The sequence below is a fragment of the Agelaius tricolor genome, unplaced genomic scaffold (assembly GCF_023055355.1).
Source record: "Agelaius tricolor isolate 1412-34295 unplaced genomic scaffold, bAgeTri1.0.p SCAF_6, whole genome shotgun sequence".
Lineage (NCBI taxonomy): Eukaryota > Metazoa > Chordata > Aves > Passeriformes > Icteridae > Agelaius > Agelaius tricolor.
The window spans coordinates 41,528,871-41,555,702 of NW_027269266.1; the positions used below are offsets into that span (position 1 = coordinate 41,528,871).

The 26,832-nt window shown below is 38.0% G+C and overlaps 1 protein-coding gene across 3 annotated transcripts in view; it reads right to left on the reverse strand.

Annotated features, from left to right (window-relative positions):
* The window catches only part of CPNE4 (copine 4), a 229,367-nt gene that overhangs the window by 36,289 nt on the left and 166,246 nt on the right, over window positions 1-26,832 (reverse strand). For 2 of the 3 annotated variants that reach the window (XM_071429512.1, XM_071429514.1), the window contains 4 exons: window positions 17,725-17,823; window positions 8,767-8,853; window positions 8,166-8,225; window positions 2,685-2,818 (listed from right to left, as the gene is read on the reverse strand). In XM_071429512.1, coding sequence (XP_071285613.1) covers window positions 2,685-2,818; window positions 8,166-8,225; window positions 8,767-8,853; window positions 17,725-17,823 — 380 coding nt within the window. The remainder of the gene's footprint in view (window positions 1-2,684; window positions 2,819-8,165; window positions 8,226-8,766; window positions 8,854-17,724; window positions 17,824-26,832) is intronic. The other variant, XM_071429513.1, reaches the window with a different exon arrangement.

Below are 26,832 nucleotides of genomic sequence, written 5' to 3' on the forward strand. Positions count from 1 at the left end.
AATTCTACAATCAGGGCAATAATCAGTGTCTCTCTCATTCTCTGAATATTGCTGATAAAAGAATGAATCTTATTCTTTCACGCTTAACTATGCAAAATGGCTCCACTCATTTAACTGTTTCAGGAATCTCTTAAGCATGTGGATAAAAGTGCTCTTGGATGAGCAGGGTTTATTCCACTGCACCTAGAGATGGGAGGCAACACTTCATTTGGAGCATTAATTGCTTACAGGTGCATTATGCTAGGCTGATTTGTACAGAAAACTAGATTATGAGAAGATTTGGCTTGATTGATCGAACTAGCTAGAGTTTATAAAAGAAAAATTTGCACTTTGAATGTAGTCTCTCTATGTATTACTTGCTAATCCAATTCCTCCCAACATACAAATAAATTTGAATGTTTCTAATGAAGGAAGTATTTTAATTAATAACCATATTTATTTTTTTACAATTAAAAAAACCCAGTCTGCTTATATAAGTAGCAAAAGTACTTAGAATTCTACAGCTCTGCTATTGGAATGCAAAAAGTATTGCAAACAACAGATTTTACTTTACTCATCTACGTTTGATGCAAATACATTAATCCCAAGACGAAGGTAAAATCACTCTATTTTTCTTGGTTTGGATTGAAATCAGCCAGTTCTGCCTATTTGAGATAATTCATGGGTACAAACTATAAAATTTCACATAAGAGCACTACTATTGTGTGATCTCATATTCTAATCTTATTAAATACATGCCCCCAGGCAAATGATGACACTCTGGCTCTAAACAGCCCTTAGGTTTAGCAAGTCTGTTCCTTTTTACCTCTGGCTTGTCTTAATATGGAAACAGATGTCCTGCTCCATTATCTGAAGCCCAACTGGACTCACTGGAGCAATTATGGATCTGTGCCACATTTCAGATTTTTCTTGAATTTGTATTTTTTTTCACTGTATATACAGAAAATTTCCTTGTAGATTATATTTGCTCAGATATACAAAGGCTACAACTCAACACAAAAAAGGTCTATACAGAACCTGTAGATCATTTTGTGTGAAGACTTGCTCCTCCTAATTTCTTTCCTTCTTTTGAAAAATTTTAAATTCTCCTTTCCAAGTTACTGGATTCAAAATGTGCAAGTATAAAGAAAAAGTCTTCACTTGACATTTGGACCAGAAAACACTGACCATGTTGAATCAACTTGTCCATGGGAATAAATTCATAGTGCCACAGCTTGAGAACATGTACAGGTCAAACTCGTGCCCAAAAGGCGACATCTTCATGGGAAAACAACTGGCTATTGTTCAGCCTTAGATCATTGCTCACACACCCTCAGTTGTGCTGATTAGCATCAATAGGCATTTTCTGCAGCACAATAGAACAGAATGATGCTGATGATTTCATTTAAAAAATAACTGGCTGGTTTTTTGGTACTGATTGGAATATACTTATTGAGAGAAAAATCCTGATTTGGAGTTAATATTTCTGCATAGAAGGGATTGTGCCACTTAACCGTTTAATTTTATAAAAAACCCCACAATTTAAGTGATAAAATCAAAAATTCCATGTGCATAAATCAGCCCATTTTACTCCTTTCCCTATTTTTTGAAATTTATTACTGTTCTGAATTATTGCTAGTAATTATTAAATTACTGCATAATCACTGGGGAGTTCACAGCTCATGTACAATAAAATATTAATTTTCTCAAACTCATTGACTAAATCTGACCATCAAATTCTTACAGAACTCATAAGAGAACAGTATTTTTGTCATTTTTGAGAAGACATTTCATTACCATGCAAATGGAAGTGCCTCTGAGCAGGTGGCTGACTTCTGAAGTCAATCCACAATTTATGCAGAAAGTTTAACTCAAATTTGACTGGAAATACCATTTTTTTCTTGTGGTCTGGTATTTACATATGGCAAAGTGGTGGGTGGATGTCTATCATATGTGCAAATATTAGAAAGAGCAGCTGTGTAAGATACCGTGTCTCATCACCAGAAAAAGAACATTTAAAGGAAATGCACTCAGTAATTAAATTAATAATGGGAAATTAATTTGATAGAAGCAGGCAGCCTATTTGAAAGCAACAGAAGTACATAATGTAATCAAAGCATATTTGGTTCAATTACTTGCATTTGTTTGTTTATTTAAGGGCATGTTGTGTACACACACTACCTTTCAACATTTATTTTAGATGAGGTTGCAATGTTCAACAGGCCAGGAGAGCACTGAAAAAGGCCATGGGTTTACTTCTAAAAATAGATATCATCAATAAGCAGTTTGGGCAACTACAAGTCCAGTTTCAAAGTCAATGTCTCAGGAACACTTTTCAGTAGAATAGGGCACAGACTCCCAAGTGTATCAGAAAGGATGCTGCCAGCATCTACAAAACTGGCTCCAAGCTGTTACTCTTGAACACATGAACAATCCACTCTAACATGTAATTTTAACATGTGAATACCAACCTGAAACTTAACACACAAATCAGCCAAACAGTCAAGAACTGTGACTTTCTTTATCATGAAACTAATCTAAACCCAGTGTCACTCCCAAAAGGAGGTTAAGGTAGACTAATCTTTCTGTCATTCTTCATAAGTGCCTAAACATGGAGCCTCTGCAGCCAGCCACAGGCAGTCATTAATTTCACACTGTGAAAACACTTTCTAAAGACATCTCTGCAACCAAACATGGTTATTTACCTGTCATAGTCTTGGCAAATCTCCCCAACAGCTACCAAAGCTTTCAGGTACTCGTTGGGCTGATAGGGGTGGATGTAGTGCAGCGAGCAGCTGTTCCTGGGGTCGCCGTTGGATGCAGTGAAATCTATAGCTACCTGGAAAAGAAGAGAAGTCATTGTGCTGCAGAGCTCTTCTGAGCATAAACACACCTACAGCAACTATATGTCTTTACCAGAAATAATCTGCTGCAGCAAAGAGACAGCGGCCTCACAGCAAAGGTCATTTTACAGTACACTTAATCAAATTGGAATTAGGATTGTACATGTAAATATACGTAGAAGCAAATGACAGTTTATAAAATAAGAGATAATAAAATGAAAATGGCATAATTAGGTTAAAAATTACCTGCATTACTATTCTATGGGGAAAATTATGTTCTAATACAAAGAATCAAATTAACTATCTCTAGGTTCTCATACTTAATTAAATTATTCCAGCTCAGGTGACATTCAGGACATAAAAGCTTTGGAGCAAAAATGTCCATAGAGAGTTACAAGTCCTGCTAAAACTATAAATTAGAATTCCAATTAGGGATATTTCTTAGCTATTTTAATCATTACTGTGGCTGTAGTAGTAGATATTGCTTGTCTGGTATTTTTTCTCTTCAAAACATTTAAACATTAAAAGTTAACCCTTCCAATTTCACAGTTGATAGCAAGCTTAAACATGAGCTGCAGGGTAAAAAAGTAAAGCTTGAATCCTGCAAATATTTTTTGCTGTTGTTTTTGAAAAACCTTAGAGAAGATTGTGGGCAGTAGTCAATGCAAAAGCAAGTATTGAATCATCTTAAAATTAATTTCTCCCTTTTAAAATGCTCTTTATATGTCTCACTGAAGGTAGGCTCTGGCATGCATCTTCCTTAGTTACGGCTCAGAAAAACCTCTGCTGAATTTGTGATGCTGCTTTATAGGAATTCCTAAGAGAAGCAACAAGAATCCCAAGGGTTTTACAGAGGGAACAAAGCCATTTATAAAATGTTCATGCGCCCAATAACCCATTTCTCTAAAAAACCCATTACACCTGAATATTCAACAGACAAACGCAGCAAGTTCAGATTTCAGTTTTACGGTTTAGCTGAAAAGTAAGAAAGGGTCTTGTTAAAGGCTGCAAAAAGAACTCTGAAGGCGCAGCTTGCTTTTGCAAATGTTCAGCTTCCCCAGCTGCAGCCTCTGCTTGGCACAGGGAACACTACTTTATGCAGCTTCAAAATGAAAATGAAACATGACATTTTCATGCTTCCTTAAAAAAATTACACAGCCCTTCTGAAACTTATTTTTGTTGCTAAAAATTTAAAGGGAAATATACTAGGTCAACCAAACACAGCTTTCCTCCATTGGTTCTGATTTTTCACCTCTATCTTTTAGCTGAAGAAAGTAACCTCTAGTAGGCTTGGAAATCCCTTCTTTGCCTTGATCATCCATGAACCCTTGGCACCTCACCACATCCAGTCAGGAGAGAGAAGAGCTTTTTGGCTTGCAAGTAAGAGTAATCTTTCACCTCTGCTTCCTACTCACTGTTCAGGCACCAAAGCACTGAGTTTGTTTTCCACATAGATCTTTTTCCAAAAATGGTATCTGGATTTGACTTGAATAAATCAATGGAAAGCCTCTCATGACTTCACTTTTGAGGGCACATAACGGAGGAACACTACACATATTTAACAGACTAAGAAAACAACATTAGTGGTTTGTGAAACCCAAGAGAAATCCATGGATGTTTGTGTGAACTAGCTTAGTTTGGGGGAATTATTTTTGTAAAAAATCTTATTCAAGGTATGCATATTTTCTTAAAAATAAGTATATTTTCTCTGATAATAATTCAACCCTAATTTGATTACAGAAAGCACAAAAATGCCACGTATGATAGGGAAACAAAGAGGATTCCTGTAAAATTGTTTAAAGTAGGTGTCTTTACTGACAATCCCAAAACCCTAAAACCCATTAAAAAGACTTTAGTGACACCTCAAACAGATCTGGACAAGTCTCCCTATATGGCTAACTGCTTTGGAAACGAAATCAAGAATATGGAATAGGAATAAGGAGTGGGTTTCATAAGCTTGGAAAAAAGCCTGTGGCTAGTGTTTGGGAAAGCAAAAAAAAAAACCAACTTCCTGGGACAAATTTCCTTTTGGAAATGGTCCTTGAAGTAGAGGTCTGCTGATAAGTAAAAAAATATCCTAATTTCCTATGATGAAGAATTTATGAATATTTGTACTTGGATGCAGCATGCTTCTTGAATTTGATCCAAATCTCTGTTTGACTCCCATAAGGAGAATTATAAGAAAGATGACTGCTGTAAAATTGCCACGATTCCAAAATAATAATGCAGAGCTCTGCTCCTTTAGCATTACCCAACAGGACCAAGGTCTTGTGCAAATACATTGGATAAGGACTTGTAAATATAAGTTAATATATGACAAAAGTTATGTTAATATCACAATTGAGCTTATCTTTTGGGCAGTAAAGTAGGAATCTTAGCGTGCGTGCATTAGATTTTATCAGTGTATCTTTACATGTATCAGTTCAAGTGTAGCAGTCATCTTCCCTCAGCTAAATAAGAGAATAACAGAACAATAACTGCACTCAGTACCAGCTTCTTTTTTATCCTCAGACTTGTAAAAGGGTGATTTTTACTACACTCAAAACATCCTACATAGCTGGGACCTCCTGCTAGATCTGTCAGCAACAAATCAGGCTGCCCAAAACCGTGACCTGCCTGAGAGAGTATCTGTCCAATATATCTTTCTATTACAGTTCCTTTATGCACATTACACATGCTTTCTGCTGTATTTCCTGAAGTGATGAAAATGTCTTCTGACTACAGACCCATTTGCACTGCCAACCTCTGAACATTTCTTCTGCAGCAGGGTACACTCTCTGATAAGAGATACAGTGTTTGGCAATAAGCTGGGCTTAAAAATAGAGGGCTGGAATCAGCACTATTGATCTCTATAGATGAAAGCTTCTTAATAACTGGTTGTAAAGCGAAGGAAAAGTTTACTTTCATTTTACAGAGACATTCTTTCTAACTACAAACCATGTTTCTACAATCAAGCTACAAAGTATCCCAAGAATGCACAGCATGATGTTACCAAGGCTTCCATTAGTGCCTGAAATTATCAGGTGCATCACACTACAGCTTTTTGTTATCAAATGTGTGCCTAGCATCCCAGTTTCCCTCCCTCAGCAAGTGCCCTTTCAAATCACAGTTGTGTCATACTGCCTGTACACAGCACGAACTCAACACAAACACCATTAATATTAGGACAGCGACAACAACAATACACGTATCAGGAGAGTTTCAAGCAATCCCAAATCCACTACAGTTAGAAAAAATGGAAATCTGGGAAAGTCCAAGGAATAGGCCTCCTCTGTTTCAGTGGTCTGAATTAATCAGATTAGGACTATATGAAGAGATTATATGATGCATGCAGAAAGCAAGGGAGAATGGAATATCTCCCCAGCAGGCTGCACCCTTTTGTTTCAGTGACCACTGGAGAATTCATTTTGGCAAACAAAAACACATCTCACAACCAGTCTGTGCTGAGGACTGCTGGAAGAAGAGTGGAGGAACATATGTGGAGAGCCAGTTTGTGATGATGTTGAGGTAGAACCACTGGGTTATGGATGCAGACAGCCATAGGTACAGAGATGTAACAGTGGCTTACCCTGGGTCCCTGCAGGTTGAAAATTGATAGGAATGAGTTTACACAATACTGTGGATTAGCCATTGAGGGGAACAGTAATTCAGGGATCTCTGTGGTTGACAATATAATGACTGTTCCATTTCTTTTATGGCCTTGCTGCCCATCCTTGAAGATGACCTTACTTGAGCTTTCTGTAACCAATTGTTTGTTTCATTTTAGTAAAATGAAATACAGTAAAATACAGTAGAAGCCACTATCCACTTTAACTCATTTGCCCTACCACTTTCAAACTTGTGTTTCGCAGCCTACTAATAGGAAATCTGTGACAAGTAAATAAAAGGCAAGCAAATTCCCATAACCCTTTGTTGCACTAAGAACTTGCTCTTCCATTGGAAAACAGTTATGAAGAATCAGAGTTTGAAAAGCTGTAATTTAATATGTAAATCCCTAGATACTTTCTAATGGTGGCAGTGCTCCTGTTATTGAGCTGGAGTTGTGGGAAATGCCTATTAACTGGTTTTTGCATGTGCCGAACTAGAAAAGTCTTTCAAATATAACCTGAAGGCATTAATGTCTTTCTGATAATGACCTTGAATAAGTTTGATAATTGAGTTCTTCCAGTCATATTTTAGGGAGGAAATGTCAGAAAAGATATGTTAAAGGGGCTTCCAGTGACTGGGAAATTTCAGACTTCAAGGAGAAATGTGCATTGCTGGTACGTAGGGTAAAGGAAGAAGTAGCCAGGTAAGGCAGAGAAAGTAATTAAACAGTATGCTTTACATGAGGGAATACAGTTATAAAGATCTTTGTCCACTGCAGAAGGTATTTTCTTCAAAACCAAAACAGTCCTCAGTTCTGGGTCTATCAAATGAGTTTGTGATGAGTATGGGCAAAGTCCATGTTTAACACTTCAAAAATCTGATCTGTACACAAGAAGACAATCCACTACTGTCTATAGCTGCTGCTAGAACTTTCTGGTACAATTAAAAAAATCTTTCTTTTTTTGTCAAATCTTTTTGGAAAATAGAGGCTTGCCTGAAAGATGTGAAATGGAACATGTCAGTATCTGCTACTTTATACGTGGGAGCAGAAATAGGGCAGGATGCTACAGGAAAAGAAAAGATTTCCAGAAGAATAATATTACCTTTATGCATAAGATTTTAGCCCTTTAGCTGGCATAAACTAGAAATCACATAAACCAGATTGGAACTGAGCCACAATCTGTATTCCCATGCTATGGGAAAAACTGATATATTCATTATCACATTATAGTTAATTCATATTACATTATATTAAGTATATTAATTTTCAGACACATGATACAAAAAAGATCAAACCCACACATCATTTAATGTTTCAAAATTTATTAACTGGAAATACAAAACCCTGTATTTCTATTTATGAAGAGCCCTGCAAATCCTTTTACACCCTGTTCCTTGAAGTGAATAGCTTCTGAATACACTCTAAATTAGAGCTGTGTCCCCCTGCAGTACCATCTTACTTGGTAGCTATGGCTGAGATATAAAACACCAGCATTTACCCCAGGCTGACAGAGAAAAGTCCCTGGCTGGATCTCACTGCGTGTGACTTTCATTATGGCACCATTTCAGGGGAAACAACTTGCTTTAACTGAGGACTCATTCTGGAAAGGAAGGCTGGCCCTTAATACATTTTGCAAGAAGAACTCAATAATTTACCAAGGAATGGCATGTAAGAATCATTTCTTTGAAAGTAATGAATTGGTATCTAAGGGGATTCCTTTTCTTCAAAACAAGTTAGAGAAGTAAGACACTTACTGTAAACTGTATTTGGCAGCCTCCCATGATATAATCTAAGAAAGAATGCATCTTGTGTATCTGCAGACAAGAAAGCAAGACATTCAACTTAGCTGTGTACTGATAAAACATAGGAGAACTGCCTGAAAAAATAAAAATTGGAAGGAGAAGAGGGACCAACTGAAAATAAGGTAGAGTCATTAAATACAGTTTGAGACAGAAACAAAACTATAAACGGAAAAAAAATTCTAAACCTACAGAAAGGAAAACAAAAAAGCAGAACCATCATCTCAGTGGGAAGTCAGAGAAAAATTTGCTGTTTGTTTAGGAGAAACAAGAGCAATGGTACAGATATAATGGAAGTATTACAAGGGATACACACAAAGTTGGAGAGTATTTAGGTGTTAGAGTTTAGTATTGTCTTTTCCATTGTACAAGAGAAATGAAACGAGAGTTGAGGACAGTCAACTTGCTTTTGAGATTCAAGTCCTTGCCTTTACTTTTTGTAGGGAATAGTTTCCTTTGCTATTCTACAGGCTGTTCCACTTTGTTCCAAGCACCATTGAAATGTATCACTGAGAGCTTAGTAAAGAAACAGTCAAAGAGCAAAACATATATTTACCTTGCACTGGTTAAGGATGACAATGCCTGAGTTCTTGTAGTTCTTTTTCTTTGCTTTGTACTTGGGGTTAATGCATTCCCATTGTACCTGTGAAAAAAATAGCAGTCATTCTCTGCGGGAAAATTTTATGTACGGATTGAATAATTAACAAAAACTGCACTGCCCAATTTCCACAGTTGACTAAATCATTACAGATAATGGTGCACAAAGAGGAAAAAAAGAAGAAAACTGTTAACTGTGCAGAGAATAGAAAAAGGCCCAGGGCAAAGATCAGTCTTTGAACATATACATGTGGACACGGCACTGAGGGAGACATCCAATTACTTTGTTGCCATCTTCCAGTCTTGGAGTTTGAGGTGTTACATAAGCAAGATTGAGGATCTTTTGAGATCCTCAAAAAAGGAAGGAACTTAATACAAATGAAAATACTGGAGAGAGTAACCTGATGTATTGTATTAACTACAAAACTGTTGTCACAGTAGCACTGACTTTTGTATTAAACTCATGATTATAAAAATTCTGGTCAGCAATCATCTCACTTTCTCCTTTAAGTCTGATAGCAAAATAAAAAGTTAAGAAAATCAGTAAAATGTTCACAAAGATGCAGTTAACTAATGATAGATTTGAAACTTATCCATAAGAATATATTAAAATCCCTTTCTGAAATTTTTATAGCTTTCTTTATAGTCAATTTTACAGCACAACAATCCTGCCTTGTTACTAGAATACATCTCATTCTTTTCATAACATCTTCCAGGTTCTTAATAATTTCCACTTGAAATGCCTTCCTTTGGTTTCAGGCAGAGTGATAAGGCCAAGCCTTCAGACCCTCACCTCTAATGTTTACAGTGTTATTCATGCCTTTTACTGCAGGAGTAAAATGTACATTTGTACATGCAAGTGCCTACTGGCATTTGTATATACAGATTTTTATCTCTAATATGCTGTTAATGTGGTTAATAACATTACTATTTTCCTTCAGGGAGCTGTTCTCAAGTGTGGAGACAAAACATGTGATACTGGGTAGCAGAAAGAAATACAATTCCAAAAGGAACCAGAATGATTTATTATCTAAAAATCTCTATTATGACATTTTGAAATGAAACACGTCTTAAGTGTTACAGTGTTTTTCCTACAATGAAAACCTGCCTAAGTGTTACAATACTTTGTCTACAGTGAGATACATATGTGATATATTTTAGCAAAGTGTTGGAGCACCAAAAACTATTTTTACTTTGTGCTCAGCCCCAGAAATTTCATCAAGCTTCAAACCAGTGTCTAACAGCAATTATTTGGATGTCTCTGAAGTATTCCAGACTCAGAGATTTTGTCAAACATCAAAAAAGGGAAGGCAAAACATATGGCTTTGGAGCAATACGAGACCATTCCGGCACAGCAGAGGAGAGGTATCTTCATCACTGTGAAATGGAGACAGGCGACAGAGTGAAGAATAGGAAAAGACAAAAAAACTGTTCCAACTGCAGGAAGCACATCTGCTTGCTCTCCCAGCTAGCCTACAGCTCAGTTATTTGTATTGGGAAACAGATTTTCCAACTGAGAAGAAGGGCAGATACTGACCCTCGTGTTCAGGGGAAATCCTCCGTAAACATTTTTTCTCTGCTCAAGAGAAGCAGTCAGGCTCAAGAAATAAAATCCCTTCTTTTCCCAGCAAAGAGAGTGCTCTGTAACACAACACTGGAGTGCAATAAGCTCATATTTGGGTCTGAAAGCAAGGCAAAAGCACTGCCTAATCTTGATAGGTTGCTGTCAGGCAAAATGGTTTAACACACAGCTGTCTGCACACTTACTCAAAGCATTTCTGTCAAAGAAATCATGCTGTCTGTATTTCATAGATAAACTGCAATATATCAAATAGAAAGAAAAAATAGGAGACAGGATTTGCATTCCTCCCTTTCACACTGAAGTACACTGGAGAGGTGCATTAGCTTTCCCCTGAACATCCAAGGTGAACACCCTTAATTCTAGCATCACTCAACATGAATATTTTTTCAATCTGCTTATTTAAACAAGGCCTGACCTGTATGAAGTCATATACTATGCATATAATTTCTCTTCTTAGGAAAAGGATTATTTAAACCTGAAAAAAGAAATTTCCATATTATTTTTATGGAAGAAGTTTATAACAAATAAGGAACAAAGTGGCATAAAACATAACTTCAAGAGAGAAAATAATATCTCAGGTTCCCTTTGCTAGCTGTAAAATGCAATTATGAATGTTCACTTACTTTGCAAAGCATTTTGAGATGTATGGATAACAATCTCAGTAACTACTAAATCTCATTAAAATATTCTATGTGCAAGTCACTAACATTATTGGTTTATGTAGATAATACAGCAAAGGATAGAACAGACTAGAAAATTTACAGAAAGTAGGGAAACAAAAGGAAAGAACAATTTTGCACTTATTAAATCTGTTGATGATAGTATAATGAAGGGAAGGGAATAAGAGAGGAGAGATAAGACATTTCCCAGTTCATAGGCTTATAAAAAGCCAGTAAGACCGTTTTTCACAAAGCTCAATCTTCACTTACCCACCAAGATCCAGTTCTGGATCCTTGGCAATTCCCACAGTTGAAGCTAAAGATATAACAAGCATCATTTGAAGGAAATTCCCTATACAGGTCTTACTGTTTATCCAGCTTTTATAATGAGAACAGAATTCAGGATACAGCTCTAAGCAGGTGACTAATAACGAGAAACAATTCTCAAATATTTTGCTTGCACTGTTGAGGCCAACCTCAATTTCCAGTCTGTTCCTACATTCCCAGTATTGATTTGGTATCTGACATTGTTTTTTATCGATCCATTTTTGCTCTTAAATTAACTTTTCAGTGGAGAGGAAACTAATGCAATAGTCTGCAATCTGACACTAATGGTAAACATTGTGAAGTTTGGATTTGTCATTCTGAAAGTCACTTAGCATTTCCTCCAAATGCCTGACAGCTCTGGGCTGTGCAAGCTCTTTCCCTATAGAACAACACAGAGAATCTGAAACAAAAAGAACCTGGTTTTAAACTATCTACTGTTAATTTAAGTAATGCTGCAGATGTTGGTAATGGACTCCCAAAACTATACTGTGCTGGTGTTTATTTTATACACTTAAATTTAAACCACTGTGTGGAGAATTTCTGAACAAACTCCATTCAGCTTCTTCACCCAGAGTCAGTGAACTAATGCTGACACTTGGAAGGTCCCAATCCTCTTGTGCCTGTGATGAGGAGACATAGATCCCTCAGTGGGAGATGTTACTCTGCACTGAAGGATACTGTCTTTCCAAATACCCTTACTCCTTCTCTTACAAAACCTTCAGAAGTGAGAGAAAAGCAAACAATGCAACCACTTAGGCCACACACCAGCAAAGGGAAGTGGGGCTGGCTAAATGAAGGCAACCATTGCAGAAGCAAATTTTGGACAGTATGTGGCACAAGCTATTCAGAGAAAGGACTGAAGGTGTCAGGAGAGTTTCATGTTCCCCAAGGCCAGACAAATGACAGCAGATGCTTTCTCTGGGACAGTGCTAGTACACCAGGACATCAGGTAGGCCTGTGAGGAAAGGGCTAGAGAGCTTTCATTGCTTGTTGTATGCTTGTGGCATAGCTTGTGTTAGCAGTAAAATGTTCTCTTGCCTCCCCTGCACTTTAGTTTCTCTCTTCTTCCCTCTTGTTCAGCCGATGCAATGAATTGCACAGTTTGTGAATGACAAAGGAAGCACTGCAGTCTAATGGATGGGGCAAAACCCCCAATCAATAGCAGGCAGCATTATATCCTGCACTGTCTCTTTCTGATACCTCAAGAAAAACAAACCACTTTTGTGTGAACTGAGTCTCCTCCCACATGGAAGGCTGCTTTTTTCCTGCCATCCCTCTAGGCAAGAGCACAGGACAGTTTTTTAGTTTTTTTATTTTTCTGTCCAGAAATACATCCACCAAGAGAGAAGAGCTGCCTTTAATCACAATCAGAGGTTTCCTCTGGAAACTTGCCCCTGGGAAATGAAGTGGAAATTAAAGCATTTCTTGTTTCCCCAGCATCCCCTGCACTTCTGAGGCTGTACCAATGGCTGCCTCCTGACAGGGACTTGGCAGGGGCCTGGTGTGGCTGCACCCTCTGCTGCCCTGTCTGGGGCCAGGAGCAGCTGCTGATGCTGCAGACAGTCCTGGGTGAACTGAGCTGTCTCCTGATAAAACTGGAATTGTCCATAGGTGTCAATAACACCTTGGCCCATTACCAAGAGCTTAAAAGTCTCACTGTGCAGAGTCATCTGAAGAGCTAGCAGATGGAAAAGCCCTCCCTAAAAACACCCTGAACCTGTGGGAATGTCAGTGGAGATGAGGAGTACATCAGGGTCTCTTCCAACTCTTTCCTTTTGTGTGTGTGCAAATGCACACGTGTCCATTTTTTATGTAATACAGGAACAGATTTTTCCCTTATGTAACTCCTGTGCTGCATGGGGATCCAGGTGATTTCTCGGACTTTTTTTCCTCTCAAATCCCTCTGGCTTTATTGCCTTCATTAAAAAAAAAAAAAAAAAAAACCAACAAAAAAGGGATTTTTTCTCATTAGTAGAGGATTCCTTCTTTCAACTTTAATAAGCTTTAATAGCATTTACATTTATGTAATCTCAAGCTTCTTCTTGTCCTGTTTAAATATACTTGATAGATTAATATTAGAACACCTTAGAAACTGCCACTGTACACACACATTAAAAATATATTATATGTATTCTTGGAAGAAATCTTAAGACACAATAAACTCAGAGTACTTATTAGTATTTCACTTAAAAAGATAAGGATGAAGTTATTCTTATTGTGAGGGGTTTTTCTGTGTCAAGATTATGGTGAAAGAGTAAATAATAAAGTTTGAATGGTGGAAAGTGTTGAGAGGAGATCTAGAAACCACAGAATTACACTTTGGAAAACACTTCTAAGATCATTGAGTACAACTGTTAACTCAGCACCACCGATTTCACCATTAAACCATGGCTCATGCAAGGGCTGCTTCAGATGTGCACTTGAACAGGAGGATGTCTTTGTGCCATTTTCTATTGGTGGCCAGTATGAAAACAGGCAAGATGTCAAAACATAACAGTCTGTGACCATAAGATAATTTTTATGGAACAGAAACACATAAAGTTATTATCCTGAGGTTGTTCATGATCGGAAAGTCTCCTTAAAACAGAAGACCAGCAAGTTTTCCCAGAATTCAGTCCTCTCAGTCATGGAGAAGCACCTAACACTCTGAAGGAGTCGTAATTCAAGATTTTTAAATCTCACCCAAGACATACCACATTCAGAAAAGAAATTCATAAACAACTTATGCCACTTCTGATCAAAACAAGTGATCTCATTAAAGTAAGGAATTTTCTCTTCTCTTCACACAATACTGGTTCAACCACTCAGAAGATACAAGTGCTAGATTCACAGCATTTATCTAAATGATGCCTGGTCTCATACATGCATTTCTGAGAAATCTCACAGCCAAGGCAAGCCAATAAGCTCATCTGAGGCTGACACTCAAAACTTGGGATAATCAGTACACAGCCCAGGGATGGAACAGTCTTAGAAGCAGCACCAGCTCCTGTAAGTAAGCAGGTGACACATATCCATTCTGTCCATCTCAAGCAGTTCTGTAGCAGTTGATAGATTGGCCACAACACAAAAATATCTTTACTTTTAGAGGGGGAGGTTGAAGAATGGGTTAGAATGCTCTGTGCCTTCTGAAGGATGAACTATGTACAATTAAAAGGCAGCTTCAACATCATTGTCAGCTCCTCCAGAGATGAGGTGAGCTGGTGAAATGGTGAGAAGCACTAGCAGCTCACACCACACAGTCCACACTGCTCACCAGCATGAACTGTGGTACTCCCACTCTCACTGCTTAATGCATCTGTGACAACTTGTGCTGCTGATTCCAGCCAAGACAGACATTGCTGATGGGCAGAGATGGAGATCTGTGCCACTGCTGTAGCCTCCTTCAAAACCACACAGATTTGCAGCTGAAGCTTAATCAAAGTTCCTGGATCCCCTATCAATGATGAATGTTCCTTCCAATTCTCTCCAGTTTCCTGGGAAAGTAAAAAACCATGGCTGACAATCACTAGGGTGTTTTGATTATCTTCTGACAGAACTAAGGCAATGTAGTGTAGCTGGCTGTAAAGTCTACTGCACAAAAGAAAATATAACCAGAACAAGAAGCTTCACTGCATCTCCTTAGCAAATCAAATAGGGATGCCAGACCTGAGCCCTACTCTTTACTCTAGCTTCCACAGCATCTGAGATGAAGTTCCAGCCTTTGGCTCCCATCTCGACACTGTTGTGATGCAATGTGAAAGAATGTTAACACCAGGGGCTGGAGGATGTAGTTTTATTCCTCTGACTGAAAGGAGTACTACATGGAAAACAATATTTTCTGGTCTGAGGCTATGAAAGGGTCTCTTCTAGGAACAAAGAACTATGTTTAACCTACTCATCTCTCCACCCACATGTAATTACATTTCTCTGATATGGCCCTCCTTATCAGAAATAGCTAGCAACACACCTACTTGAAGGTAAAACACCTTTCTTCTCTATAATTTTCTCAAGGTGCACTGTAACCTCTTTATTCAAAGTAAACACTCCACTGCACATGCTTTTTCTTTAGGGAGGCTAAAACTAAAGAAAAGAACTGACAAGTGCTAATCACACTACTTAATGTTGCACAAAGGATGTTGACATAAACTATGCACAAAGATGTTTTTATGGGGTCCACAGACAATGGAATATATTGCCTTTAGCAGCAATAGTTCTTTCTGCAGAATAGAGAAAAATGAGATAGGATGAGGGAGGGACAGGGGGAGAGTGAAAGGGAAATTGCATTCTGGCTCCAGCCAAGTGACACGGCTTCCCACACAACTGACCTCTCCTGTGCAACATGGGATCACAGTATTGTTTTCCATAAGTACCTCATCTCCACCAGGACTTGCTCAAACTCCTACTGCTTGTTCTTGTCTATTGTGCTATTAGTGCTCACCAAACCCTGACTGCATCAGGGGCAAGAGCCATCTAGCATGTGCATTTATATTTTTGGACCACAATTTATCAGCCACTTAAATGACTAATACTTACAATCCTATCCACTCAATCTTGTTTTCCTTTAGAATAAGCTACAAAACAAGGATTAGAAAAGAGGAGAAAGGAAATTGAGTCCCACCTTGGTGGCAACTGTGCCCCATGAGAATTACTTATAGCAACAGCAGGATTTTGCAGGGGCAAGCCCACAGAATAACTTCACAGCCACAACAGAGTGAGAGGAACAGGGAAGAAAAAAGGCACAATTCCTAGGGCATGTGGAGGAAGACTGCAGGTAAAAGACAACCTGAAGATTGGCAAATGGCAGGCCCATAGCAGAAGTAAGATTCACGCAAACCACAGGGCAAAATTGAAACATTTTGGGACAGCACTCTGATACTGCAGTGACAACCTAGAACAAGAACTGACAAATGGCTGCATTAACTTCTTATGCCTCTGAAAGAGTAATCATCCTTTTTGCTAGCTGAGGATGAAAAAAAGCATACTATTTTTCCATCAGAATAAAGTACATCTTTTATCCTGCAGAGCCATTCCTGGCATTCTGGACAACAAGGCTCTTGTTTTGGCCAACAAACTGTCTCCTGGGAAGGCCCATGATGGGGTTTTAAGACACTTACATTGAAAATACACACCCTTTACCACTCTTACACAGGTATTTAGGTACCTGAGACAGGTACCTGAGACACAGGTATTTGTATACAAATTTGGAGTGTTGCCACATCGCTGGCCTAGTTAATGTTATTCATTCTGGGATCTGTTTACCTCCTTATTTCCACTGAAATTTTGTTTGATAAAAGTTTTGATCCTCTGACTTGATTTGAGAGAGCAAACAGGGTTTCATTTACACTCAGGTTGTGTTCACAAGGTATTATAAAGGACTAATATATGATTGATGCATATCAGCAGTATTTTACACACATGAGCAGCATTTGCCAAACTTTAGTGTATTCTAAGAACTTCAACAGTAAACATCTAGAAGAGCCATAAATGTTTTTTGACCTATGGCATAGACTGACTGCTTACCACTTATCAAACACCTTCTGACTCTGCGTTAGATTTTTGCTAACACATTATAAACAGAACCTTAATAAAAAGCCCAGATAAAGCTTATTAGGCATTTGTGTTTGGGGTTGAGATCACAACAACAGTGGAACAATGAATACAAATTATCTGCAGGATCAACGTTTTTAACTCCCCCTCAGAGAATTTATCAAAACTAACACCTTTAGAAGTAAGTAATAATAGAAAATTATGATTTCTGGAATTAGACATGCCAAATCACTTATCATATTAAGTAATTACTATCAACTGCAATTTGAAAAGATCAGGCTGACATAAAGAAGTGAAATTATTGATAAGCTAACAATTTCATTTTCCCTTAGGGCTGTAAATCATGAAATACTTAGAAAACCAATTAGTTTCATATGATGGGTTCTAGTTAAAGCTGGCAGCAATGAATGCAGCATGTGAGAAATGGAGAAAGATGGAGAATGACCCTCACCCAACAGAGGCCTTTAGGCCAGCAGGGAAATGCTTTGAGGAGCCAGAATGGGCATTTGCTTTGCAGCACAGCACCTCATGGAAACCATGTGCTTGGGCTCAAAGGAAATAAATCTTAGCAGAAAGAAATGCCTGTGGAATGGGAACTAGGAAAAAATCTTAAAGTATTTCAGGCATAAACATACAAGAACAAATGCTCTTTTACATTTTCAGATTACTGTGCCCAGGTAACAGTAAAACCTGTGGGGGAGATCAACACAACTAAATTCTGGGAAATGATGAGGCAATGCCACCTGCTTTATGACAGGATTGTCTAGGGAACACTGCTCTACAAAGATTACATATTGAGATTGCTCAGGTGGTTTTCACTTACCTGTCTTCCCTCCATAGCTCCTCGCATTTCCTTGAAAGTTGAGCTAAATTCTCCAATGAAGTCATGCTTTCCATTGGAATCCCAGTCCCAAACTATGCACTGGGGAGACAATGAGGAAAAGAACAAATGAGCACATTTTTCATCAGACAGAAAAGAGTTTTTATTGAAAAACACTACAGGAGAAATTATGATGTACACTGGGTGGAGTGTTTTATCTAAAACAAAATCACAAGACATATTAAAACCCTATTCTTGTTCTGATCAAAATAAAATGGCAAGTGGAATCTCAACACAGCTTGCTGCTGATAGTTCTGTGTTATGGAATTTGCCTAATGAAGCATGTATTTCAGAAGGAAAGGATTTCTTGTCTGCATCATTTTGCAAGGTGTGAAAATACAGGATTATGTGTATTTGCATATTCATGGTCAAATGGTGTCCCGACTTACCTTGCTGATGTGCTTTACAAATACATATTAATATTCAAAACCCTGTTTGCCTTGGGCAAACATTACTTTTCTCATTTTTACAGTCAGTGAAGGTGAGACAATAGTTACAGACATCATTTTTTGAAATGGCTTTGAAATTATACACATCAGTGTTTGGTGCCCATATCTTGGCTGTTTCCCAGTGTTGCTCAACAGTGACTATACAAACCAAACCTCACTGGTAGTCTTGCCTAAATTCATGCATAAAGATGAATAGCTCAATGAGTTTAGCTTTGAGAATTTTATGTCACAGATTTTTCTAAATACAACTCAGCTAGCCAAGACAGAAGCACACAGCAATAACTACAGGCTTTGCTAAATTGTAATTTTAAAACTGCTCCAAGAACAACAAGGGGGGGTCACAGCTTTAAAGAGCAAAATCCCAAATTCAGTCTTATGTTCTCTCTAGATAAAGGTCACATGCATTGACTGAATCTGGAGGCCTTTATTGAAAATGTCCTTCTAAAAAAATACCTTTTAGGGTTTTTTTAAAAGCAGAAATGTGTCAAAGCCATCTGCCCTGTCACATGAGGAGTGCACTGTTATAGCACTATCAGATGGTTCTGAGGGTAACAGCAGTGGGTTTTATCTGCCTTCTTTGTCTCAATGAGGCTCAGTACTTTTGACCCAGCACTGGTGGTCAGACAAGGCCAGAGGAAGAGCAAGGTTTGCTCCTCAAGGCTCCTCAAGCCAATTGAAGTTTGCTTGATCCAAAGGGGCACTGAGTTCACTCAGAAGGAAACTGAAATCCGTGGATGGCCACTGGATTTGGAGTTTTAAATATTTCAAAAGAAAAAGCACTTAATTAAAACAGACTTCCCTGTCTACCAGTTATGCTTTCTAACCAGCCCAAATAACCCAGTCAAAGCTGGTAGGTGGACATTCCCTTTTGAGGGTGTGGAAAAGACACTAAAAAGCTTGAGATTTGGGCCATCCTATCACCTCCTATTTTAAGTGCCTTTTTCTTTTTTTTAAATGCAGGAATCCCAGACTCGAGGAAGATCTCGTGTGTAATATGTGAAAATATTTTACTCTAAGACTTAGGGATAATTTTGTTAGCAGTTTTGACATTTAGGGGGTGTGTAGATGGAAAAAAGGGGAAGTTCCTGCATGTGTTTATTTATAGGCTAAATTTCATACAAGAGCAATCAAATGAAAGTGGGTTTCTGATTCTGATAGTGGTAATAGTGCCTGGGAAAAAACTAGACACAGTATTTTCAAGACTAACAGTCCTGAAGTATTCTTTTGGATTACATCTTCCCTAAAAATTACTCTCTGTTTCTTATCAACAGAAAGTTTTTAGATGAGCTGGTAACAAGAAATAAATCCAAGAAAAACTAGTTTAATTTACAAAAAAAATTCCTGAAACCAATTTTGTTTCATAGAACTTGAAAATTTCATTTTATTTTTTTGTGAAATTTCTTGATAATATAAAAAGCTTATTTTTTATTGAAATTATAAATATTTAATAGAGAATGGATTTCACAGGTAAAGCATTACTTAATTTCTTTTTTTCTGTAATGGTTGCAAAAGCTATTGAAGATCTTAAAAGTAATATTAAATAAAAAGATTTGTCAAAATGCCATAGTAAATTGCTATAAATGTGCAAAACGTGTAGTTTTAGTAATGCTGGGAACTTTGAAAACAATGTTTTTGAAAAAGTTATGATTTCACAAAGAAAAGGAAAAAAAAGAACCCTTATTATGAAATTATCCAACCAGATTTCCTTTTCAGGTTCTGTCTTTAAACTCACTTGGAGCATAAATACAAGAACAGACCCAAGGTTATCAGAGTTGTTCAGGAAAAGGTACTTTGAAAAATTTCTATTAGGGTGTTGACTCTTACAAAGAAGGAAAAGCTCTGAGTGCTTATTTGTGGTTAGAACTTTGAGTGGAGAGGAGCAAAGTTAGATTACATATGAAATGTCCACTCAACTGGGATCCAACTGCTTTTTCTTTCAAGCTGGAGGTTTTCTAACTTTAGTTTTCAGAAAGCCAGATGGTACTTTAATCTTCATATTGGCTTAATGGAAAAGGCAAACAATTACAGTATTATCTCAGTGCCATTTGTTCAATTATAGCTAAGGGAGAAAGGGGATTCCTGCATGTACATCCATTATGACTTCTTTTTCCCCCCAAGTTTCACATCTGGCTGTAGAAATTCCTTGTTACTGAAAAACATGTTGTAGACAGTAATGATCCTGCATTTCAAATGTATGTGAAAAGCATTTCTGAAACATAGAAATAAACTGGTCCAGACATTTTTATAAAAACCCACTCAGACAGATCAAATAAGCAGGAAAGGATCTTTGCAAATAATCCATAATCCATAATCCATAATCAGGTAAAGACCACAGATGATAACCAAACCAAAGCATTATTTCCCTATGAAATACTTTAAAGGGTTTTTTAGTCTCTCTTCAAATCAAATCCTCCACAATGTAAATCCTACTTTACCTTTAGGCAAACCTTAATGTGTTCTTTGGATCTCTACTCCTTGAGGTTGCTTAAGTAGGTGATTAACAGTATACCTACCCTCTATTAAAAGTTTCATTAATTTAAGGAGGCTTTCCATACACTTAGTTTGAATGCTGGTAAATCAGTATTCAGATAACTGATGAAAGAATTCAGTCTCCTACCTACAGCTTACAAGCTCAAATTCAGGGAATAGAAACCTCTGCTAATGCTTCATGGTGCTGGAATAGCACTGACTGGAATGATGGAGAACATCTTTCCAGTCAGTGCTATTCCATCAGCCTGCATGATCCTATCTTCCTCCTTAAAATACCCACTGAATGCAGGGAGAGGGAACCCTATTCTATCCTTAATAGAGCTAACCAGTAGACTGAGTTAAAATGACGTCAGAGGATCACTTCTGGGTATCCACATCTTCATTCCTGCAGCTCTTGTAAATAGAGCAAAATGAGAGATTTCTTTCCAGGCTGAAATGGAACATTTCACTGGAGAAAGGTCCATTTAAAAAAAAATATATATATCTCAGGTGGATGCTGATGGAAATTTTCCCTGGTTTAATTTCAAATTTTTTACCAAGATTAGATGTTGCAAATACTCTCGCTACAAAGGGCATTCAAGAAAGATTGCATTGGCACTGGAGCTACAACAGCACAGGATTCTCTGGCTGATTTTCCTAATGCTTCCCAGAAGATGACAGCTAGACTAATCTTGCTACTTCTGCATGAACAAGAACTCACTTGCACAATTTCTGATTTTATTGAGACTTTTCTCAAGTCTCAATACGAGAGCCAACAAAATTCCAGTACAATTGTCATAAAATAATTCTTCCCATAGTCATCATCCCAGCTAGCTTTAACTATAAGAACTAAATAAGAGAAAAGACTGGCTACAGTAAGCATGTGCTTGTGTGTCTGCAGATACTGAGGTTATTTTCCCTATACACCTTCTGAGAAATGCTTAAAGTGATTTGTCCCCATTCGATTTTCACAATGAGAGAACTGTTACATACAGCACCTTTGGGTATGGGTAATGGAGAGATGGGGAACTTAACAGTGCAACTTATGAACAAGCCCCAGACATGCTCTGAAGGTTAGTTTCTAAAAGACTGGCAGTGAGTCTCCTGACTAAATCCTATCAGGAGGCAGCTGACAGCCAGACTGTGGAAATGTACTTCTTGAAAATAATCCATTCAAGTTTCCCTCAGCTAGCCAGACACTTCAGATTATAGCATGCATAAAGCCAGTAAAAAAATTGAAAATTCCCAGTCTTGCCAGCCTGAGTTTCTCCAGCTCTGTGTATGTTCAAAGTCCAACTATGAAATGTTAGCGTGGCTTGTGCCAGCACTGCCTTGCCACTTAGCTGGAGAGGAAGAGTGTTAGACAGCCCTCCTGACAACTTAAGAGCTTACTCCACTTAAAACACTTGTGACCAAAAGATACTGGCTTGGGTGGGAAAGAAACCCAAATCCCTGGCCCACTCTCCAGCTGCTCCATGCCAGCAGAAGTGCCAGACAGACAGAAAGGCAGCAGCCTCAAGCAGTCACAGACAAGTCCCTTGAAGAGGAGGCACACTACCCTGATCTGGCTCTGATCTAGTTCATCTGTTGCATCAAAAAAGGAGATTTTTCTCAGTGTTTTACTTCAGTATGTGTCCCCTGACACTCAATAAGGAGTGGAAAGGATACCTTTCAAGGAAGAGAATTCTCTTTGTCCATTAATTATCTGTTGTGTCTAGCTGTCAGAATTCAGGACATCCCTCTGGCTTTCCTGAATTGCTCGAACTCCTGCCAGGGGACTCAGAGACCTTGGCACAGAGCCCAAGACACCTGTGACCTTGATTATGACCCATGGAAAAAATTACCAACCTTACATGAGGATCTGCAAGCCACGAAATTTTAAGTAGAATAATAGTTAGTTTGTCACGGGGTGAAAAATAGATTTTTTTGAGGTTTTTAAAATGAGGGTTCAGGAGGCAAGATGGAGGAATCTGGGTGTGTCCAGTCTTTCTCCTCCTTCTTGGCCTCCATCTTCTGCTGTGATGGTGGCACTTTTGGATTAGTTTAAGGTAGAAGCTCACTGTCTAACATAGGTGATAGGTATTGGGAAGTTATTGTAAATCATGTACAGGTAGTTTTTAGTGTAAAAAGATAACACCGCCCTGAGGGTGGCCAGTGTGCCTCTGTCTGACCTGCTGAGCAGACCTCAGCAGGCCAGTGAAAGAGTTTTATACATAAGAAACAATAAACAACCTTGAGACTGAGAACTGAAGAGCTCTGACTCCTTCTTCAACTGCCAGGCTGGGAAAAGAGACTCTCTAATGCATCTCAGGGTCACTCTGACCAGCAGAAGTCCCGAGACCTAGCTACGTGTTAGGGTAACAGTACTGAACAAAGTGGCTAAAATTCTGAACAGGAACTGCCTTGGAGGGCTCTTCCTTGCATTTCTGTGAAACAAGATATGTTGTGGCTGGGCAAGAAGGAGAATGCTCACTGTTGGATTTGAATTGAATGAATTACAGCCCAGTCATTAAATTTTTACCAATTAACTCTAAACTAAAATAACACCACAATAATTTTTATAGGTAGAGTTTATATGACAGTATGTTTCAAAGAAATGAGGTCTTAAGACAACATCAGTGACCTGCTCTACTTCTTGTAGCCCTCTGAACTGCAGGAGGTATGTGGTGGCAAAAGGCTACAAACAACTGCTTCTTTAGTTCATCCTCTAAGTATCACTGAAAACTTAAAAAACCAACCCTAACCAAACAAACAGAAACCCCAACACACACACAAAACCCCCCCCAAAAATGCCCAACCAGCCATCTCACATCCCTCTCCTCCTCTCAAACCCCCCACCAGATAGAGAAGGTGAAAAAAATCTCAGAAAAAAATTTACTTGATTATCAAAATGATCTTTCTGGAACAGTCTGTCTCTCATCAGGGTTATTACTACTTGATAATGAAGCAAATATCCTACTGTATCTTCCTAAATTATCCATACCCAACTTGGAATACCTCAAAAATGTCTTTTTTGTAGGAAGACCTTTATCCACTACTTACCCATTACCCCACCTGGGTAACAGAAGAACTACGTAAAACCTTCAGTATAAAAGAAAACACTTCAGGTTATCCTGTTTGTCTAGTTGTGATGTTCCAAAGCCAAATTCTACATTATAAACAGCACAGTACAGAAATTTGGTTTTTTCTGATGTATATGAAATACTCCACTCTTTTCTCCATCCAAGTTGGTCATCACAATTTTATCTTTTCAATAGTTGGGCTTCTCTAGAAAGTGAAAATAAACTTTTAAAGTCTCATTTCCAATTTCCTCTGAAGTTGGCCTCCAGTGAGAATAGTGAAGCAACTGAAATGAACCAATGTTTCTTTCAAGTCTCTCACTGGCCAAAGTAAAACCTGCTTCAGAGCACTGAAGATAAAATATTTTAACTTTTTCTTCTCAGAGAGATTAGCTCAATTCTTCAAACTAAAGTACTCAAAACCCCCTGAACTAATGGAGGAGAAAGAGTTCATATATTATGCTGTTAGAATATGTGCAGCTTCTATGTTAAGCTGAAGTAGAAGCAAATTTCAAAGTCTTCTCCTTGCCTACAGAGCCACATTTTTTTTTGAAAACCACATCTTCTATTCTTCTGAACCAGAATGGACTGACACCAGTTCAGTCCACCAGCACAGCTGAGGTTGCTCCTTCAACGTTAGGTGAAATACTGGCTCCATTGCAGGCAATGAGACTTTTCATATCATCTTCAACAAGTGCCAAGATTTCATTAGCACCTTTGTGCCTCCTGTATATAATTGGTGGTAATTGAGATGTTAAAAGTTTATAGTGTTTATAGTGTTCTACTGGACACTTGAGACACAAACTCATTGATAGCTTCTTTTTGGTTAATGCCAAGAGACTCTGCATTGCCTTTGACGTGCTGCAATAATTATAGCAGCCAAGACAGACCCAAAACACAAAGAAAATAATCTGCCTGTGTATATAAACACATGGGAAGTTTGATTTTAAAACTATTTGCCTGGAGAGAAGAGTGAAGGGAAGGAGAGTTCTTATTTTTCTACAAAACGAGGCAGGTACTCTGACTCCAAATCAAAGTGAGTGAGTCATTTTTGTTGACAGCTGTGATATGGCACCTGTCTGAGTCTACTTCAGTTCCTGAAAAGTAAAAGTAGAGACCATATACAGAACCACTTTCACTGAACCAGCCTCTCTACACCAGCACTAGAGGTTTAAGTACAGCAGCAGTGGCTCAGCAATGACAGGAATCCTCACAGTTGGATGTTGCCCTTTCTTGACAGCTCATAGCAGGTAAGGATCATCAGGGTCATTCCAAAACCAATTACTTAAAACCACAGCTTGTTGATTACCCTTATTTGTATTACAAAGGTGCCTAGGAGCCTCAAACACAGATCTTTCAGTGCTGACTAATGAAGCCTACAGATATTTCTCTGAAACAGAGAAATGTGATACAATAAGTTAAATTATGTGAGGGGGAACTTAAAACTGGATTTTCAATTACTCTCTAGGTTTTTCATGGTGAAAACATAAATAAGCTTCTACTTAACAGTCTAGGTTTATGCAACAACATCCTCAGTATATTTACAAGCAATCATACAGTAACTAAACAGGTTCAGCATGGACACAAACCCATGCACACTTCCATTTCTGCAGATGAGACCTAACATACATATAATGTGCTCTGTCTCTACCTATATCTCTTGGTTTTCCATAGGAAACATGGTTTAGAATATTTTTAAATAAACATTTACAATTGCTTCATGTTTCTCAATTGATTTCTTGTCCACTTTATACTAAAAAATTTCTATGTCTGAAATCTCTAATGGTCTTCATTTTAGAACTTAGATCTGTGTAGTTGTATTACACTTTCTTTATATTAAAGATTTCCATGTTTATAACACTTTTTTTGGGTATGTCCATCCAAAAACACCCCTAGCAACTTAATATGCAACACAGAAATTGGGCAAGTTTTTTAGTATCCTGCTTTTGGTCATGAAGACTTAAATTGTCCAACAATTAAGAGAACAGGCTGGACTATTTTCAGGTGAGTATAAAATGGTGACTTTCCATGTCAATCAACCAGATTTAAGTTTCTGAGACTGTCTTTGGCCTTGTAGTCCACAATGTAATGTGCAACATTTTTTTCAGTTATGATAAACAAATAGCAAAATGTAGCAAGAGCAAAAACTTCTGCAAATACTCCCCTGAGGCTCCTGTTGTGAGATTATTGATATGTCTCCTGTAGTTTTCTCCATGAATATCCCCTCTTCTAGTTCTCAATCTGTTCTGTTCTTATGCAAAAGAATATTTCTAAACTTTTGTGAGAGGTGATAAACTAGTGTACTGACCCAGCAGTGGCTCCTCCCATTAGAAGTATCTGAGATTTCTGCTCATCAAAGTTGCAAACAATTCCCTACGTAGCAAAAAAGGGCATTACTCATTGGCAGGCCTCTCTGGGTTACCTTTTGGTGAAGCTGAAAGCACAGCAGTGAAATTTAAAATAATTCATGTCTGCATATCTAAAAGCTCTCAGACAGAACAAAATTCTATCCAGTTTCCACTATCTACTTTCAGTTCCTAAAAAAAGCTAGTTAGCTTTATCTTGCCCTCTGGAAAGCAGCAGATAAAAATCAGCCATTGCCTTGTATGTCAAGCAGGAAAGGAAGATGGTGGTACTTGGCACAAAGAGTGCAAAATGCTCTTCCACACCAGAGCAGCATCAACCTGTCCCCAAACACTAATTGTAATAATGATGAGGTTTACAGAAAATAACTGATTACACTATTTGTTCTGTTGTCAGCCAGTGGGGGACTTAATGACACATCTCTTGGATGTCATTACAAAAGAATGACCTGGCAAACAGGTTTAATGGCCCTGAACTGGCCACACTATTCAGTGCATGATAACACAGTGGAGGTGGGTCTTCCCAATTATGGGTAAGTTCTAAAATGAAGACCATTGGAGATTTCAAACATAGAAATTTTTTAGTATAAAGTGGACAAGAAATCAATTGAGAAACATGAAGCAATTCTAAATGTTTATTAAAATAATATTCTAAACCATGTTTCTGATGGGAAACCAAGAGATATAGGTAGAGAGAGAGCACAGGTCATT